Source organism: Myodes glareolus, chromosome 4, assembly GCF_982192425.1.
Source record: "Myodes glareolus chromosome 4, mMyoGla1.1, whole genome shotgun sequence".
Classification (NCBI taxonomy): Eukaryota; Metazoa; Chordata; class Mammalia; order Rodentia; family Cricetidae; genus Myodes; species Myodes glareolus.
The window spans coordinates 86,092,408-86,113,369 of NC_142029.1; the positions used below are offsets into that span (position 1 = coordinate 86,092,408).

Below are 20,962 nucleotides of genomic sequence, written 5' to 3' on the forward strand. Positions count from 1 at the left end.
ATATGCAACAGCCAGACCCCAAGTTTCATGACAGCACTGTACCCGTGAGCTTCTCCATTCTGAACTAGCAGATACCCATAGCAAATAACCCAATTGGGGGTACTGGATTATGGCACCCCAGAAAAGGCTGGACAGATGCTAGGTCGTTGGAATGTGGGGCTGCAGGCAGCAAAGACTGGAGAAAGGGCCAAGGGTTCCTGATCTAATTCACCAACACAGAAAAGTCCATGCACCCCTCAACTCTGGGTTAAATAAGTTGAGTTTCTCCAGCACCAAATGTTGCAGTATTTGTGTCTCTTCTAAGACATTAAAATAACAATTAAATTAAATTAAATTAAATTAAAAACCAAACTGGAAAGCTGAATTTGGTAACACACACCTAATCCCAGTCCTAAGGAGACAGGAACACCCTATGTCTGAGGCTACTCTGCATTATTTAGTGAGACGCTGTAGCAAAGTGGAGAAGGTAAAAAGTGCAGCTGAAAAGTCAGGACCATGCATCATTGTAAGGAAAAGAGAAACACAAGCAACCCTCTAGCTCAGGGCAACATTCCCTTGCATACAAGCACCAGGAGACAGGAGAGAAGTCCATTCAAAGGACAGTATATGTGGGGAGGAGGGTGGGGCTGTCAGATCCTGAGCAGAGGTGAACAGGGATGCTCCTCCAGGATTGGAAAGACTGCAGGCAGGAAGTAAGCTGAGAGCAAAGCTGAGGCTTGTGGATGGCGATGAGGACACAGTGGGAAGTTCTGGTATCAACAGCCGGAATGAGGTGGGATATTTGGGGCTAGCGCTATGAAGCAGGGAGGCCCAGCCAAAGGCCCACGAAGAAGCCCACACAAGACACAGAAGTGGGCATCCAGGAAAGAATTTACGAAGCTTTCATGAAAACAGAGATGCCTGATGCTTAGAGACTCAAGAGGGTGAGGGAGCCGTGAAGTCCCAGGAAACCTAACCTTGCCCAGCTTAAGATCTCAGAATCACTCAGCCCTCCCTTAGTCCAGCCACACAGCCACACTCATCATTTCATAAACAGCTCTGTTGTCGATAGGGCTGCCCCATGCTTGCCAAGCTGGTGGCAAACACGATGATACCACTGGAGGCCCAGCAGGTCAAGGAAGATGCTTAGCAGCTGACTCAGTGACAGCAGCTTCACCACCCATGTGTGAGATGCAGTCATGCAAGGTACGGTTCTGAAGCTCATACCTTTAGAAGGATGGTGGACAAGTTCCACAGGTGCTTGTGCAGAAATTGGTGCCCAGTGGTTGCTGGCAATCTTGTAAAGAGCTGCTCTTGTACCAGGTGAATGGGTGCTCACACCATATATGTATCCAGGAGAGGTGCATTGCTCTGTGCACATGGGACAGCAGCTCGCCGGGGAGAGGCTGGCAGTCCTGATGTACAACCTGGTCCTACAGCCCAAGCTACGCTGCAGCATTTATGTTGACGTGAGCCACAGATGGAATGGTGTGTGCATCATGAGCACTGAGGGGTAGGAGAGAGGAGGATCCGAGTGTACTTCACACAAGTTTTGGAGAAGGAATGGATATTACTTCTACACCCATGCAACACGCGGGGGTCCAAAAGGCCTTTCTCCCAGCTCTGCTGGATCTGGAAATAGAGTAAGTTCAGTCAGGAAACAGAGATGAGGTTTTCACCAAGTTTTTATCAGACTGTTAGATGTTCCCTAGAGGATCAAGGTGACCCCCTCCCTCCCCAGTTGCCGTCTTCCTTGCTACTCGCATGTTTGGGGAAAGTTTTTGCTGCTTTTATTCTTTTTCTGTGTCTTGTCTCATCTGGAAACAACACTTCCTAGGGCACTGAGCTCTTCCCTCTTGGTACAGTTCTCCTGCTTGAACAGCTGGTCACTAGCGGCCTTCACCTCTGCTCCCTAACAAAAGGACCCAATCAGATGGTGTACTAAGTCTCAGATGACTGCCTAGGAATGGTCCCGTGAAGTGCTCATTTCTGTCCCCTCACTGCTGGGCCTAAGATTGTGAGCAGTTTTGTGAGGGAGTCATTAGGGCCATGAATCAAGGGAAAGGGGACAAAATACTCTGATGGGTGACTGAAGATCTATTTATATAGCACTCAGTTCTGAGGCTGGGGAAATACAACATAGTTAGGTCAGGTCATGTGGGCAATGAGGTGAGGCCAGGGATCAAAGGTCAGGAATAAGGTAGCAGCTGAAAAAGATACAAAAACCTCCAGGAACTGCCAGGCACAGAACTCAGTGACAAAATTGCCTAGGGCAGCGGGAGGGGGTGGGGCTCTGGGTAAGAGGCAATCAGAGAAAGTGTGACTGAAGGATGTGGTCAGGCAGGTGGGCCCTTGGGGCTCTAGGCAGGACACACAGACTCAGTGCATGGACAATGAGAGAAGGTGGTCATCACACCTTGTGATGAGCAAAGGCTATGACATTACTGCAGAGGCTCCTGGGAAGACAGGTGGAGGACAGAATACTCAGCTTACAAACCAGCGCCTGCAGAAGAGAAGAGCTCAGAATTCTCCTGAGTGGAACACACGGGAGTTCCACAGACCTCAGGGGACAACAGAGGTCACAGTCAGACATGACACTGTCACAGGAGAAGATGGGGGTAGTAAATGAGGTTTGGACACGTGAGTCTATGGCCCAAGAGAGGTGATGCCCAAGTGTCCAGGCCTTTCAGCCCTATGAATGTCTACCATAGTCCTTAGGTAGGACTGTAAGGCTCACCCTCTGCATCTCGAGTGCTCAATCAAAAATATCTGAAAAGCAGTCCAAAGCTGGACCAAAAGCCCATATCCCTTAACAGTCATTCCGTCTGAGGCTCCGAGATGGACAGGCAGTTCTCTAACTCCCTTACCTGGTACCCATACATGTCCCTCAAGAGTAAGGAGCACAGGCTGCAAAGGAGGTCAAAGTAAGTTCAGTGCTCCCCTCCCAGCTCCACAGTGAGCAGAGCACGGGCGAGAGTCACTCTGTTCTCTCTCCATGTGTGCCCTTTAAAGTGGGACTGTAAGGACAGAAAGAACCTGCATGTGGTTCTACATGTATGGACAGACCAGAAAGAGATCTGCCTCTCTGGCACTGATGGGCCCAGTCTATAGGACTTGTGTCTCCAGGTTTGTGCCAAGTACCCATGAGAGAGCTGTGCCCCACCAGGTAATTCCCTCTGTCACAGGTCAGTGTCCCAAAGTCAAACCTTGATGGACCATTGACTGGAGTAAGCACAACAAAGGAGACAGGAGGGAGTAGGGGTTCTGGCAGAGATCATCTCTAAATGGCAGAGCCAGCAGCAAGCACAGCAAAGTCCACAGACAGCACTGCTCATCCTAATGCAGGAAAGGAAAACACGCCCACCTCCACGTGTCTCACCCCCTTCCCTGCTCCCCCAGCCTCTGAAGCACAGGGTGTGACTTCCCTGCTCCTGGTCACACTCACTGCATCCCACAGGGATGCTTTGACTTTACCCCATTCTGCTTCTCCCTCTTCAGGGTCATTAGATCCCAATGTCCCCTAACTGCTATACTTGTCAGACGCTGGCTCCCTTATTTCTGCCTGTGCCACGTGAAGCCTCACAGGTTTAACAGCTTTCCTCTGGTTTGTGGTTCCCACATACAAAATTCACTTGTCAAGTTTTTCTCATATCATTTTGTGTGGACCCTGTTTTGTTTCCCTGCTTGAAGAATTAGGACTTTTGTGTCTCTCTCTGAAGATGTTGTCCTTGAGGTCTGGTTTCATCCACAGACGTCATGCTCAGTGAGCTTTCTAGACACCTGTGTTACAAAGCTAGGAGTCACATTCCTGAAGGCTGTGTGCAGAGGAAGTAGCGTTGTAGGTAATTGTTACATAGTGTACTTCTGAGTGTATCTGGTCCCATGTATGGGTACAAGTGCTTGTGTTTAGGCCAGGGTAGCACCTTGGGTGTCATTGCTCAGACATTGCCTCCCTTTCCCCCTTTTCTGAGAAAGGTAGTCAATGACCTGGGATATGGCTGGTCGTCTAGGCTGCCTGGACACGGAGCCTGAGCTCCTGACAGAAGGGACTGAGAACTACAGCTAACACCACAGTGCACAGCTTCTCACATGAACTTCTAGGACTACAATCAGGGTCTCATGCCTGCAAGGCAGGTACATTTCTAGCTGGGTTATTGCCCCAATGCTAGAGAGAAAATTCAGAGTTTTGGTCAACTATTGCTTGTTGGTAAAGCCCGATCTTTTAACCCAGTGAATTACATTCTTGCATTGCTTCAAACTGATTGTGTGCTTTGCTTTCCTCTTGTCTCCATTCTTTTTGCCAAAATAGATTCTCTATATCATGTGCGCACTTTCAAAAAAAGAAAAATATGCCATACATAACAATGCTTATATACAAAAGGAAAGCCAAACAAACAGGCTTTGCTTTGATTGCCTCAGTGATTGGTGGAAAACATGAAAATTGCTGACACGATGACTCAGCTGTTAAAAGCACCTGCTAGTTGTTCCAGAGGACCAGGGTTCAATGACAAACACTAATATGGTGGCTCAGCATCATCTGTAGCTCCAGTCCCAGTGCATCCAATGCTCTCTTCTAGGTTCCCTAGCTACACAGACACATATGTAGGCAATACATCCACAAATATAACAATAATAAAATGTTCTAAAAATTTAAACTGTCTTAAAATCTTGAACAAATGAAACTCAGTGGCTTAGAGCATTTTTTTTATTCTTGCAGCTGACTTTGGTTCAGTTCTGGGCACCTACATGGTCTTTCACATCTATCTGTATCTCAAGTTCCAGGGATCTGATGAGCTCTTCTGATCTCCACAGGCACAGGAATGCAAGTGGTACATTTACATATATCCAAGCAAAAAACAGATAAATACTTTTTAAGCTATAAAAGAGAAAAAAAGCTAATTATATATGTCCACATAGTTCCATCAAGAGCAAAGAGTGAGTCCAGCAGACAAGCGGAGATCATGAAGAGGTGAACTGGCAAGTTCATAGTCAACCTCTACCTTGGAGAATATAATTCAGAGAATAAGCTATTGATCTGTTCAGTTTATATGTCTTTTGACATACAAAATAATGGTGAGAGAGATGTGCTTGTGAAGGGTCGCTAGATGTCTGAGTTATTAAAGGCAGTGTTGGCATTTTTGGATTCCTTGGGTTGTGATTTTCCTTCTATTACTTTCTGTAAGGCTGGATTTGTGGCTACATATTGTTTAAATTTGTTTTTATCCTGGAATATTTTGTTTTCTCCATTGATAGTGAATGATAGCTTGGCTGGGTTTAGTAGTCTGGGCTTGCGTCCATGGTCTCTTAGTTTCTGCAGTACCTCTATTCTGGCTTTCATGGTTTCCATAGAGAAGTCCGGTGTAAGTCTGATTGGTTTACCTTTATAAGTTATTTGACCTTTTTCCTTTGAAGCTCTTAATATCCTTTCTTTAATCTGTATGTTTTGTGTTTTGATTATTATATGGTGAGGGGATTTTTTTTCTGATCCAGTCTATTCGGTGTTCTGTATGCTTCTTGAACCTTCATAGTAATATCGTTCTTTAGATTGGGAAAGTTTTCTTCTATAATTTTATTGAATATATTTTCTGGGCCTTTGATCCATAATTCTTCTTCTTCTTCTACTCCTATTATTCTTAGGTTTGGTCTTTTTATTGTGTTCCAGATTTCTTGAATGTTTTGTGATGAGAATTTGTTGGATTTGCTGTTTTCTTTGATCAGAGCTTTTATTTTCTCTATGGTGTCTTCAGAATCTGAGATTTGTTCTTCTATCTCTTGTATACTTGATTATGCTTGTTTCTGTAGTCTCTGTTCATTTACCTAGATTTTCCATATCCAGCCGGCCCTTGGTTTGTCCCCTACTGCATCATCAAGGGAAAGGCCAGGCTGGGGCGGCTGGTTCATAGGAAGATGTGTACCACTGTTGCCTTCACACAGGTTAACTCGGAAGACAAAGGTGCTCTGGCCAAGCTGGTGGAAGCTATTAGGACTAACTACAACGACAGATAGGATGAGATCTGCTGCCACTGGGGAGGCAACGTCCTGGGTCCTAAATCTGTGGTTTGAATTGCAAACTGGAAAAGGCAAAGGCCAAAGGACTCACCACTAAACTGGGTTAAATGTACTGCTGAGTTTTCTGTACATAAATATAATTACAAACCTTCAAAAAAATAATGGTGAATGCTCTTCTCTTCCCATTTTTATTTCTTTCACATATGTGTATTCTGTGTGACTTCCCTGATGCCACAAAAGATTTTGCTTTCCAAAAGTGGGGTTCCAATGGGAGATAACAAAATTGAAGTTTCCAAGCTACTTATTAATAAGAGTACCATGAGAATGAAGAAGCAGTTTGTTTTTGGAACATACTCTCTTCTTCAATGGAGGAAGGATGATAAAAATGCATTATTAGAGACAATGAGCTCTTGTATTTGCACTGAGAATCCATTATATGGTGTGAGATGCTCAATATGACAAGATCACGAAACACATAGGTTATGTTCAGGTTTTGAAGGAGAAGTGCTTCCTAATGTGTTTGAACTCAGCTGGGGGTCCAATAGGGAAGAGTTTGAAATATTCAGAAGATGGACTCTCCTAAAAAGACATGAAAAGTGCAGGAAAACCAGATATTGAAGAGTTGAGCCCCAGTTCTGTTTGCTCTCTGCTTCCTGAGTACAGATGCAGTGTGAGCAGTCTGCCTCCTGGACCTCTGACCACTACCATGTCTTCTCTGCATGGATACATGACAGCCTGAATCACAATCCAGAATAAACCCCATCTACCTCAAATTGTGTCTTGTTTGGCTTTTGGTCATAGATTTTCCCCATTATCCTATGTCGACCAGGGAGTTCATGTAATTTATTTACTCACTTCGTCTGCCTCTCTGTTAGGAGGAGTCCCCCAGCTCCTCCTACACCCTGTTACACTTATCTGACTAAGAATGCCAGTACCTACCGATAAAACCTTTCGGACTGTGGAGGGTCTTCACACTGGCCAGATCTTGCTCAAGATCTTCATGATTTTCAGTCTCCTGAAACTCCTCTTGTTCTGGAAGAAAGTTGGTAGAGAGAGTGACTCACAGATACATGTTGTCGTATATTATGTGAAGTCATAATGCTTCCTATGAGAACAACAGCTTTGGCAAGCTAAGAGAGAGCATGTTGCTGCATTTCTCCCTACTTTACATTCATTGCTCACAAATTTCTAGTCTAATTAATCACACTCAGGAGTAAAGTATAGCACATGACCTCCCTGTTTGCCTTCTTAGAATTTAAAGCCCTTAAATTGACCTTTCCAGCTCTTAGAGTTTCCTGGGCAGTTTATAAGCCATGCCTCTGTTGATACATGAATTAAGCTGACAGTGTTGCTTTGTGCATCTCTTATCTGTTTTATGATTCTGAGAAATGCAAGTCTTGTGACCTTGCTATTGCCAGAGAAATGCTGATGAAGTATGTGTATACATATATATACATAAATATTATATTTATATATTTGTAATTTATATATGTATATGTATATGAATGAAACTTTGCAGAATGCCAGAAGAATAAAGACACTGATTTGGAAAAATATGTAGTAAGAGAATTCATTCGCCCTCAGATATCCTAAGTTCCACTGTTTGCTGTTGCATCCCCTATGAACCCCGAGAGGGCTTTGAAGCTGGACCCAAGATGTTCTCATTATTTTTTTCTCGTACAGGGAGTTTTTCCATTCAGTATCTATGCCATTTGGCATATAAAATAAAGGTGATGCCACTCTTTCCCACTTTTATTTCTTTGATATACGTACATTCTGTGTGACATTGCCAATGTCACAAAAGATTTTGCTCTCTGTAAGTGTGGTTCAAATTAAGGTAACACATATGAAATTACCAAATTACTTAATAATAAAACCAAGCCTGAGGATGAGGAAGCAATTTGGACTTGGAACATATTATCTTTTACAATGGAAGAAGGACGATAAAAATGTATCACATGCTGAAAGGAGGCCTTGCATTTGCACTGAGAATCCATTACATGACATGGGATGGTCAATATGGACAAGATAATAAAGCACATAGGCTGTGATCTGGTTTTGAAGGAGCACTGTCCTCCACAGCCTCATGTGTCTGAGCACAGCTGGAGGTAACACAGGGAAGAGTTTGCAACCTTTAGAAGATAGAGTTGTCTATGTTCATAGCTGCATTGTTTGTCATAGCCCAAAACTGGGAACAACCTAAATGCCCTTCAACTGAAGAATGGATAAGGAAAATGTGATACATTTACACAATGGAGTACTACAGAACAGAAAAAAATTAATGACATCTTGAATGCAGGCAAATGGTTGGATCTAGAAAACATCATTTTGAGTGAAGTAACAAAGACACAAAGAGACAACTATCACATGTACTCACTCATAAGTGTTTTTAAACATAAAGCAAAGAATACAAGCCCGCAAATCCCAATCCCAGAGAACTTAGACAACAATGAGGACCCTAAGAGAGACGTACATAGATCTAATCTACGTGGGAAATAGAGAAAGACAAGCTCTATTGAGTAAATTAGAAGCAAGGGGACCTTGAGAGAGGGTTGAAGGGGAGGGAGAAGTCGGGAGGGGACCACAGGAAAATGTAGAGCTCAATATAAATAATACTACTAATAAAAAAGAAGATGGAGATTTCCTGATGGAAGTATGCTGTAGAAGACCAGAGATTAGAGTCAAGTTTCAGTTCTGTTTGCTCTCTGCTTCCTGAGTACAGATGCAGTGTGAGCAGTCTGCCTCCTGGACCTCTGACCACACTCTCTCTTCCCCCTGCCATGTCTTCTCTGCATGGATACATGACAGCCTGAATCTCAATCCAGAATAAACCCCATCTAAATGAAATTGCTTCTTGTTGGGCTTTTGGTCATAGATTCTCCCCCATTATTCTATGTCGACCAAGAAGTTCATGTAATTTCATTTCCCACTTTGTCTGCCTCTCTGGTAGGAGGAGACACCCAAATCCTACAGCATCTGTTCCACCCATCTGAGTAGAAATGCCAGTACATACCGATCATCCATTCTTCATTCTGGAGGGTCCTCAAGCTCAGACTACTGAGCTTGTCCTCATCATGATTCGCCTCCTCTTGGTCTGGAAGAAAGTTGGTAGAGAGAGTGGATCACAGACACATGTTGTTGTATACACCATGTGAAGTCAATATGCTTCCTATGAGAACAACCTCATTTTTGCTTTGCTTCTTAGCATTCAGTTAGAAGCTAATGGACATTTAAATGCTGTTTCAAAAAAGGTTTTTGTGTTGTTATATTAATGAATTATGTAAAGTCACACTTCATCATATGGTAGAAAGGAAAGTTAGCCATCATCCCTTTTAGATGTGATGTGCAGCATCATACAAAGTTTTTCCATTCAGTATCTATGCCATTTGACATATAAAACAAAGGTGATGCCACTCCTTTCCATTTTTATTTCTTTGATATATGTACATTCTGTGTGACATTGACAATGTCACAAAAGATTTTGCTCTCTGTAAGTGTGGTTCAAATCAAGGGAACATAAGTCAAATTACCGAATTACTTAATAATAAAACCAAGCCTAAGGATGAAGAGGCAATTTGGACTTGGAACATATTATCTTTTACAATGGAAGAAGGACGATAAAAATGCATCACACACTCAAACGAAGCCTTGTATTTGCACTGAGAATTCATTATATGGCATGGGATGGTCAATATAGACAAGATAATAAAGCACATAGGCTGTGATCTGGTTTTGAAGGAGCACTGTCCTCCACAGCCTCATGTATCTGAATACGGCTGGAGGTAACACAGGGAAGAGTTTGCAACATTTAGAAGATGGAGTTGTCTATGTTCATAGCAAAATGTTTGTCATAGCCAGAAACTGGGAACAATCTATATGTCCTTCAACAAAAAATAGATAAGAAAAATGTGGTACATTTACACAATGGGGTACTACACAGCAGAACAAAATAATGATAGCTTGAATTTTGCAGACAGATGGATGGATCTAGAAAACATCATATTGAGTGAGATAACCTAGACTCAGGAAGACAATTATCATGTACTCACTCATAAGTGTTTTTTAAACATAAAGCAAAGAATCCCAGCCCAGAAACCATAAACCTAGAGAACCTAGACAACAGTGAGGACCCTAAGAGAGACATACATGGAGTCAATCTACATGGGAAGTAGAATAAAACAAGATTTCCTGAGTAAATTGGGAGCATGGCGACTTTGAGTGATGGTTAAAGTGAGGCGAGAGTTAGGGAAGGGAGTAGAGAAAAATGTAGAGCTCAATATTAATAATAATAATTAAAAAAGAAAAGTGAGTTTTCCTCACAGAAGTATGCTGTAGAAGACCAGAGATTAAAGAGTCGAGTTCCAGTTCTGTTTGCTCTCTGCTTCCTGAGTACAGATGCAGTGTGAGCAGTCTGCCTCTTGGACCTCTGTCCACACTCACTCTGCCCACTGCCAGGTCTTCTCTGCATAGATACATGACAGCCTGAATCACAATCCAGAATAAACCCCATCTAAATGAAATTGCTTCTTGTTGGGCTTTTGGTCATAGATTTTCCCCATTATCCTATGTCGACCAGGGAGTTCATTCAATTTACTTTCCCACTTCATCTGCCTTTCTGATAGGAGGAGACACCCAACATTCTCTTCCACCCAGCTGAGTAGAAATGCCAGTACGTACCAATCACCCCTTCCTCACTGTGGAGTGTTCGCGAGCTCAGTAAACTGAGAATGGCCTCATCGTGATCCAGTTCCTCTTGGTCTGGAAGAAAGTTGATAGAGAGAGTGCATCACAAACACATGTTGTTGTATACACCATGTGAAGTCATAACACTTCTTATAATAACAACCTCATTTTTGCTTTGCTTCTTAGCATTCAGTTAGAAGCTAATGAACACTTAAATGCATTTTCAAAAAGGATTTTGTTTTGCTATATTAATGAGCTATGCAAAGTCACACTTTATTACATGGTAAAGAGGAGAGTTAGACATCTCTTTTAGATGTGATGTGCAGCATCATACAAAGATGCTGTGTATGACTCTTTGAGCATTGCATTTTAAGTACTTTCTCCAAAAATTTTCCCATTAATTTCAAAGTACCTTTGACTTTTGTCCTGACCCCCTTAAGAGATCTATACCACAGCTCCACATGAGTTCCCACAGAGGTGAAGCATCATGTTAGCTCACAAGTGTTACTCTTGGGTTTTTGTTCCACTATCCTAGGTTGGATAGATCACACAGCCTCCAAACTCTTTGGATACATTTTTCTAGACTCCTAATATCAACCACAGACTTCTTCATTACTGAAAAGTTCAGGGCAGGGTTCAGGGATGACCCAGTGCCTACAGAATATAGACATCCCACAGGCTGAGCATCAACACTTTAATCAGCATGGGTTCTATTTATGGGATGTTCACGTTGGTCTGACAATAAAAACCTGACATTCCAGCATCATTATATCCTCCCTACAATAATGGACTGTGGTAGCTGGGATTCTCCCTCATCACATGGAATTCAGTATTCTTCAGAAAGTCAGATATTTACACAGAACTTGGACCTTTTATGTAGAATCATAGATCATGATTCTACAGCTGAAAAATGAACAGAGATTAACAGTTCAGGACCTCAGAATCATGGTCCAAATTATTGATGCCAAACATGGCCATCTTACATGAGCATCATGAAACTTGGTCCATTTATTGCTGGGTCTGTTTGATGACAGCCAGGCAATGTGCATCACAAGAAAGAACAAATGACTGTGCTTTCCCTTTCCAGCTTAATGAACGTCAGCCATGTGGTATTAATGTCTAGGACGTTAAGCTATTGGCCAACGGTCCTGCCATTGGCTCACAGATTAGCATTTTTCAAAGAATCACCAATGACCCCATTTCAAATTCTCAAGTCAAAGTTCTTCTATGATATCTATCTGCTTCCCCTGACTTAAGTCCAAAGGGGTCATATAAAGGGATTTAACTGATGTCCGTGTTATGCTGTGTACATACTCAGTGTGCACTCTAAAATAAGGTCAGCATTATTCTTAAGACTATAACATTTTCTAAACATGGACCTTAAGTCTGTTGGAAAAAGATCAGCCTAGAACACTGGGTAGATTGTGGCTAGATATTGAACGGTTTGTGTAGCATCAAAAGACCTGCAAAACTCAGCTTCTTTCTTTAATGCCTCACAAAATCGAGTACCTGTTCATATACCCATTCGCTCAGTCATGGGACAGTCTTTCTACATTAAAAGCAAGCACCTTGTTGCCTGAGCTCTCCACCTGGCCTTTCTTAGGGATAGAGAGGGAACAGGATCAAGTGTGTATTGTTGAAAGCCTGGTCTTTCTATGCTGTGGTCCACAGGATTATGCAAGAGATTTCAGCTGACAAATCTGAAGGTCAACCCTCCAGAAATATGCATTCTGATGGGGACAAGCTCAGATGCAAGGCTCCTAGAATACTGCCTTTTGAATAGCGGCTGTTCTTGCTGTAAATCTTCTGTGTGGTATTGGAGGTCCTTCTGTTTGTGTGTTGATTTCATTGGTTCATCCATAAAGAAACTGCTTGGCCTGATAGGTCAGAACATAGGTAGGCAGAGAAGACAGACTGAATTCTGGGAGGAAGAAAGCAGAGAGAACTGCCATGGAGCCACCAGGTCAAACATGCTGAATCTTTCCCAGTAAGCCACAACCTTGTGGTGACGTACAGATTATTAGAAACAGGTTAAATCAAGATGTAAGAGTTAGCCAATAAGAGGCTAGAGATAATGGGCCAGGCAGTAATTTAATTAATACAATTTCTGTGTGATTATTTCAGGTGTAAGCTAACTGGGCGACCAGAACAAAGAACCGGTTCTCCTTGCAATAGTTTTTCAGACCAAGCTGATGGACTAAATCTACTTAAAAACTGGAGAGAGGTTCATTTTAAACACAGAAGAAACTGAGTTTAACACAACGTTTTGCTGTTTGCTGGCGGTGTGCCGCAGAGAGATTTTTCTTGACTCAGCAATAAAAAAATGCTGTGCCATTTTAAAACAAGGCTTCCTGGGCCCTGCCACATGTGCAAACTCCGGCTATGGCGTATTTGTGGGCCTTGGTGTTTGTGTGCCTACTCCGGGTTGGAAACAAAGTAGCTGAGACTATGCTTGTGACTTGGTGTTTCCCTGCCTGTGCAGACACCGGGATCACATCTACTAGGCATTTACAGGTGGTAGAGCAAGGCGGATTCCTGCCGCCATACACAGAGATGTTTCCAGGCTGCAAAGTGCTTTGTGTAGCAGATTTGGCTGTAACTCAGATAAACAGCATTTATGTGCTGCACACTCATTCTCAGAGTTAAAGTGCTGAGCACGCTCCTACCTGGTGGCCCCAGAGCTAGAAGAAAGGGTAAGTCCACCATTTTCAAATTGGAGAGAGGTGAAGCCAACATCCAGAGGAGCTGCAACCAAGCTGCTTAACATTTTAAAAGCTCTTGTAGACAGTAGAGAATTACAAACAATACAATAAAACCTCTAAGTGGGTCACAATGTTGTATAAATGTACGTAGGCTTGGGAGATAAAAGATAGAGAGTATACAGAGTCATAAAATAAAGTTAATGCTTTAAAAAAGGGTAGAGTCTTTAAAGAGACAGAGTATAGATTAAAAGAAATAAAAAAATAAGCCACATAAAAATAGAAAATTCATATATGTTCCACACCTTCTTTAACCATTCTTCTATTGAGGAGCACCTAGGTTGTTTCCAGGTTCTGGCTATTACAAATAGTGCAGCTATGAACATAGTTGAACAAATACTTTTGTAGTATGATAGAGCATCTTTTGGGTTTATTCCCAAGAGTGGAATTGCTGGGTCCTGAGGTAGGTTTACTCCCAGTTTCCTAAGAAACCACCACACTGATTTCCAAAGTGGTTGCACAAGTTTGCATTCCCACCAACAATGGATGAGTGTTCCCCTTATTTCACATCCTCTCCAGCATAGGTTATCATTGGTGTTTTTGATTTTAACTGTTCTGACAGGTGTAAGATGGTATCTCAAAGTTGTTTTGATTTGCATTTCCCTGATTGCTAAGGAGGTTGAGCATGACCTTAAGTGTCTTTTGGCCATTCGAAATTCTTCTGTTGAGAATTCTCTGTTCAGTTCAGTGCCCCATTTTTTAATTGGGTTAATTAGAGTTTTAGTGTCTAGTTTCTTGAGTTCTTTGTATATTTTGGAGATAATACCTTTGTTTGTTGAGGGGTTGGTGAAGATCTTCTCCCAGTCCTAAGGTAGCCTTTTTGTCTTAAGGACAGTGTCCTTTGCTTTACAGAAGCTTCTCAGTTTCAGGAGGTCCCATTTATTCATTGTTTCTCTTACTGTCTGTGCTACTAGGGTTCTACCTAGGAAGTGGTCTCCCGTGCCCATGTCCTATAGACTACATCCCACTTTCTCTTCTATCAGGTTCAATGTGGTCAGATTAATATTGAGGTCTTTAATCCATTTGTACTTGAGTTTTGTGCATGGTGATAGATATGGATCTACTTTCATTCTTCTACAATTGACATCCAGTTATGCCAGCACCATTTGTTAAAGATGCTTTCTTTCTTCCATTAGTTTTACTCAGTGGTAAAAAACAATGACATCTTGAATTTTGCATGCAAATGGATGGAAATAGAAAACACTTTATTGAGTGAGGTAACCCAGACCCAAAAAGAGGAATATGGTATGTACTCAGTCATAAGTGGATTCTAGTCATAATTAAAGGTCTTTTGAGCCTATAATTTGTGATCCTAGAGAAGCTAAACAAGAAGGTGAACCTGAAGAAAATTATATAGTTATCCTCCTGGATATTGGAAGTAGACAAGATTGCCAGGCAAAACTTGGGTGCACAGGGGTGGGTGGGTGGGGGTGGATGTAAGGGGAGATGGGTAGAGAGAAGGGAGAAGGGGAGGATTTGGGAAAGCTTTTGGGAATGGGATGGGTGGGATGGAGGAAGGGTGGATATGGGAGAGGGAAGTAAATATCTTAATTAAGGGGGGCATTTTAGGGTTTGCAAGAGACTTGATTCTAGGGGGCTTCCCAGGTCCAAGGAGAGTTCCCCAGATTGTTCCTTGGGCAGCAGAAGAGAGGGTGCCTGAACTGGCCTTGTCCCATAGCCACACTGATGAATATCTTGCATATCACCATCTTGCATATCATCCTCATCTGGCGATGGATGGAGATAGAGACAGAGACCCACATTGGAGCACTGGACTTAGCTCCCAAGGTCCAAATGAGGAGCAGAAGGAGGGAGAACATGAGCAAGGAAGTCAGGATCACAAGGGGTGCGTCCACCCACTGAGACGGTGGGACTGATCTAATGGGAGCTCACCAAGGCCATCTGGACTGGGAGTGATGGAGCATGTGATCAAAATGGACACTCTGAGCGTGGCTGGCAATGAAGGCTGACTGAGAAGCCAAGGACAATGATACTGGATTTTTATTCTACTGCATGGACTGACTTTGTGGGAGCCTGGTTTGTTTGGATGCTCACCTTTATAGACCTGTATGGAGGGGGGAGGACCTTGGACTTCCCATGGGGCAGGGAACCCTGACTGCTCTTAAGACTAGAGAGGGAGGGAGAAGTGGGGAGGGGGAGGGAAAAGGGAGGCGGGGAGGAGGTGGAAATTTTTAATAAATAAATAAATGGAAAATTCACAGAGAGTCTGGATTCTGTATATTATTGTGTTTTCTTTTTGACTGTGAAAGAGCTAAGTACAGAGAGACATTTCATTGTATGGGCTACTAGGCTAAACCAGCATGTATATTATAAAAGTATTATGACTTCAGAATTTGGGTCTAAGGATATGATGCTTTGGAAAAGAGGTTCTTATTTTGTTTTCACAAAGGATGAGACCCTGTGGATTGCTTCTAGATCAATATGGTATGATAGGCCATGCCCTCCTGAAAGGTTGATGTGAATACCCTCAAAAACTGCTGACTGAGATGAACCTGGCACATTGGGCACACCATGAAAGACGTGATTAACAGTGCCCCCATACAACAGGAAGCAGTTTGGATAGAAAAAACTGCACTCATATTCCCAAATGTTGTTTATAAATATCCTTTTACATTTAAAGGGAGATATGATATAGATATGAGTAATTTGCATTGGTATGGATCTTGCTTTATTGATATGAATTTAAGGTCAATTTTGTTATATGTATTTCTGACCTTCATTAAGGCATCGTGATTGTGTAGCTCATTTAAAAATGTAATGTATAATTAGAAAATATAGGGTGTTAATGGATAATCTTTGATAATAGTCGAGCTTGTAGTTATGTTAGTTAGATTTTCTAGATATATAGAGCTATATTTCAGTTAGATAGGCATTCTTCATATCTTTCAAAGACTACAAAATATGGTATTTAAAATGTTTAATAACTTAGGGCTTGTCATGACAATGAGACTCATCTGCTCCTGGCAGCACCAACCTACTTCAAAAGGAAGATGGGCATCAAAGAGGCTCCTTATGGAGTTGGTTAGACATTTGGGCAAGAAACTGCTCTAGCCTGGACTGTTGCATAAACTGGACATGAAAAACCCATACAGAGAGGACTACTGAACTTGCCTAAAGGTGAGGTGATCCTTCAGGGTTCCTGCTTCATTATAGAGTCTATGAGACATTCTGAGGACACAAATGAAAGTAACTGAACTGTCTTTAAAATTTCCTGCTTCATGAAAAAGTCTGCTGGATACTATGGGCCTGTAGGCTGAAGATGGATGACCCAATGGTACAAAGTAACTTTGAGTGACTGTCTAGGCAGCAAGATGTCTCTGTCATTTCTAGAGTTTTGGAAGTTGCTTACAATGCACTTTCTGTTTACTTAGATAATATTATATCCTTCTGGAGTATTTGATGGAGCTGAAGAATATATAGATAGTTATAGTTATAGTTTTCCTTAGTTATGATAAAAGATAAAGTATATATAAATATTATAACTGTAATTCTTGCTTGAACCTGTCTTGTTATATGTAATTTTACTATGTTAAACTTAAAGCCTTCCTTTCCTTTTTAAACAAAAAAGGGGGAAATGATGTAGGAGGTTGTTCTGTTTATGTGTTGCTTTCATTGGTTAATCAATAAAGAAACTGCTTGGCCTGATATGGCAGAACTGAGGTAGTCAGAGAAGACAGAACTGAATTCTGGGAGGAAGAAAGAAGAGACAGAGAGCCGCTATGGAGACGCCAGGTCAAACATGCTGAATCTTTCCCGGTAAGCAAAGACATTGTGGTGACATACAGATTATTTGAAATTGGTTAAACCAAGATGTTATCTAATAAGAGGCGAGAGATAATGAGCCAGGTAGTGATTTATTTTGTGTGATTATTTCAGGTATAAGCTAGTTGGGCGGTCAAAACAAGGGGGCATCTCTCTACTTACAGCTGTGAAGCTATAGTGCTCTCCCTCTATAGTGGAATTCATCCCAAAAGCTTCAACAGCAATAATGAATCAATTATTGGGCACAATTTTCTCATGAATTGGTTGGTATAGGTGACTTTTGCCCCCACTGTGGGACCCTGGTGAGAAAGTCACACAGGCAAAATCTTTTGTTTCTACAGTCAAATCTCTGCTCCTTTCCCTGAGATAAACTTAGAAGCCAGTGCCCTGCAATTACCTTTTATGGCAGGACATTTGTTCAGAAGAAGAGTCTTACAACTAGATCACATTTGGGACCTTCCCTTCCAGATGGGTACAAGGATGAAAGTATGGCATGTCTGGGTTTGTTGATGCATGGCCCTCACAGATAAGGAGGACTGGGTGTCCACAATTCCCTCACAGTTGACATGGTAAAGTGCAATCTCAGTTAAGCCCGCTTTAACGTAACAGGTTATTAACAGCCTGCACTCACTCTCACCTTGGTTTATTGATATAAGATCTTAGACTAGTCATTTGTGACTTATCCCAGAAAGATAACAGGAAAAGCTACTGACCACCTAAACAACTCTAGGGAAGGTAAGTCTTTTCACAGAGGCACCATGGGAATACATGCTGTCACTTGGCCCCAGGCAGCAAGAAATATCAGGCCCCAGATTTTGTACTATATAACCATAGATTTTCTATTATTCTAACCACTTAGGTTAAAAGATGCAATTCTTAGATCTGAGAGGTCCCCTTTAGCTAGCTAACCTTTGGTGAAAATGCTCATGTGGACCAGGCTCCAAAAATCTCTGAGTGCAGTTTATGCCAGTTGCCATGGATACCCAAATGTGGGTCCCAGGTGCCACAGCTTTGGCAAGCCAAGAGCGTGCATGTTGCTGCATTTATCCCCACTTTACATTTATTGGTCACAAATTTCTAGTCTAATTAATCACACTCAGGATTGCAGTATAGCACATGACCTCCCTGTTCTCCTTCTTAGAATTTAAAGCACTTAAATTAATTTTTTTTTCACCTCTTAGAGTTTCCTGGCCTCTGTTGATCCATGAATTAAGCTGACAGTGTTGCTTTGTGCAGCTCTTCTCTATTTTATGACTCTGAGAAATGCAAGCCTTGTAACCTTGCTATTGCCAGAGAAATGCTGATGGAGTGTGTGTGTATATATACATACATACATATATATATACAAATATAATATTTATATTTTTTGTGTATATATACATACATATTAGAAACATTGCAGAATGACTGAAAAATAAAAACACTGATTTGGAAAAATATGTAGTAAGAGAATTCATTTGTCCTCAGAGATCCTAAGTTCCCCTGTTTGCTGTTGCACCCACTCTGAATCATGAGAGGGCTTTGAAGATGCAGCCCAAAGGTTCTCATTATTTTTTCCTAGCAAAGAAGGTTTTCCATTCAGTATCTATGTCATTTGACATATAAAATAAAGGTGATGCCACTCTTTCCCACTTTTATTTCTTTGATATGCGTACATTCTGTGTGACATTGCCAATGTCACAAAAGATTTTGCTCTCTGTAAGTGTGGTTCAAATTAAGGTAACACATATGAAATTACCGAATTACTTAGTAATAAAACCAAGCCTGAGGATGAAGAGGCAATTTGGACTTGGAACATATTATCTTTTACAATGGAAGAAGGACAATAAAAATGCATCACATGCTGAAAGGAGGCCTTGCATTTTCACTGAGAATCCATTACATGACATGGGATGGTCAATATAGACAAGATAATAAAATACATAGGCTGTGATCTGGTTTTGAAGGAGCACTGTCCTCCACAGCCTCATGTGTCTGAGCACAGCTGGAGGTAACACAGGGAAAAGTTTGCAACCTTTAGAAGATGGAGTTGTCTATGTTCATAGCAAAATGTTTGTCATAGCCAAAAACTGTGAACAATCTTTATGTCCTTCAACCAAAAAATAGATAAGGAAAATGTGGTACATTTACACAATGAAGTGCTACATAGCAGAAAAAATTAACGGCATCTTGAATGCAGGCAAATGGATGGATCTAGAAAACATCATTTTGAATGAGGTCACCAAGACACAGAGAAACAACTATCACATGTATTCACTCTAAGTTGTTTTTAAACTTAAAAGAAAGGAAACCAGCCTACAAATCCCAATCCCAGAGAACCAGGACAACAATGAAAAGCCTAAGAGAGACAAAGATACATCTAATCTACATGGGAAGTAGAAAAAGACAAGATCTCTTGAGTAACTTGGGAGCATGGAACTTTGGGAGAGGGCTGAAGAAAATGGGAGATGTAGGGAGGGGGTAGAGAAAAATGTAGAGCTCAATAATAATGACAATGATAATAATGATGATGATGATGATGATGATGATGATGATGATGATAATAATAATAATAATAAAAATAAAGATAAAGAAAATGGAGTTTTCCTGATGGAAATGTACTGTAGAAGATCAGAAATTAAATAGTCGAGACCCTGTTGTGTTTGCTCTCTGCATCCTCAGTACAGATGCAGTGTGAGCAGTCTGCCTCCTGGACCTCTAACCACTGCCAGGTCTTCTCAGCCTGGGTGACATGATAGCCTGAATCACAATCCAGAATAAACCCCATCTACCTCCGATTGTGTCTTGTTTGGCTTTTGGTCATAGAGTCTCCCCATTATTCTATGCAGACCAGGGAGTTCATGTAATTTCTTTTCCTAACTCATAAGCCTTTCAGGTAGGAGGAGACACCCAACTTCTTTTGCATTCTGTTCTACCCATCTGAGTAGGAATGCCAGTACCTACCGAACACCCCATCCTCACAGTCAAAGGTCCTCCTGCTCAGGAGACTGAGCTTGTCCTCATTATGATCCGGCTCCTCTTGGTCTGGAAGAAAGTTGGTAGAGAGAGTGGCTCACAGACACATGTTGTTGTATATACCATGTAAAATCATAACACTTCCTATGAGAACAACCTCATTTTTGCTTTGATTCTTAGCATTCAATTAGAAACTCATAGACATTTAAATGCTATTTCAAAAAGGATTTTGTGTTGCTATATTAATGAGCTATGTAAAGTCACACTTTATCATATGTTAAAAAGGATAGTTAGACATCATCCCTGTTAAATGTGATGTGCAGCATCATACAAAGATGCTGTGTATGACTTTCAACATTGCATTTTAAATACCTTCTCCAAAAATTCTCCCATTGATTTCAAAGTACCTTTGACCCTTGCCCTGATGACCTTGGGAGATCTATACCACAGCCCCACATGAGTTCCCACAGAGGTGAAGCATCATATTAGCCCACAAGTACTGTTCTAGGGTTCTTATTCCACTATCCTAGGTTGGATAGATCACACAGCCTCCAAACTCCTTGGATACATTTTTCTAGACTCCTAATATGAACAGCAGACCTCCTCATTACTGATAAGTTCAGGGCAGGGTTCAGGGATGACCCAGTGCCCACAGAATATAGACATCCCACATGCTGAGCGTCAACACTCCAATCAGAATGGGTTCTATCTAAGGGGCTGTCTACGTTGGTCTGACGATGAAAATCTGACATCCCAGCAGCAATATCTCCTCCCTACAATAATGGACTGTAGTA

At 41.7% G+C, this 20,962-nt stretch overlaps 1 protein-coding gene across 1 annotated transcript in view; it reads right to left on the bottom strand.

The window, feature by feature from the left end:
* LOC125388991 (uncharacterized) overlaps positions 1–20,962 on the bottom strand; it is a 38,222-nt gene that overhangs the window by 4,683 nt on the left and 12,577 nt on the right. The window contains exons 3-7 of the mRNA XM_087905935.1: positions 20,157–20,237; positions 10,666–10,746; positions 9,002–9,082; positions 6,928–7,020; positions 1,207–1,611 (exon numbers count right to left, since the gene is read on the bottom strand). Coding sequence (XP_087762061.1) covers positions 1,556–1,611; positions 6,928–7,020; positions 9,002–9,082; positions 10,666–10,746; positions 20,157–20,237 — 392 coding nt within the window. The 3' untranslated portion in view covers positions 1,207–1,555. The remainder of the gene's footprint in view (positions 1–1,206; positions 1,612–6,927; positions 7,021–9,001; positions 9,083–10,665; positions 10,747–20,156; positions 20,238–20,962) is intronic.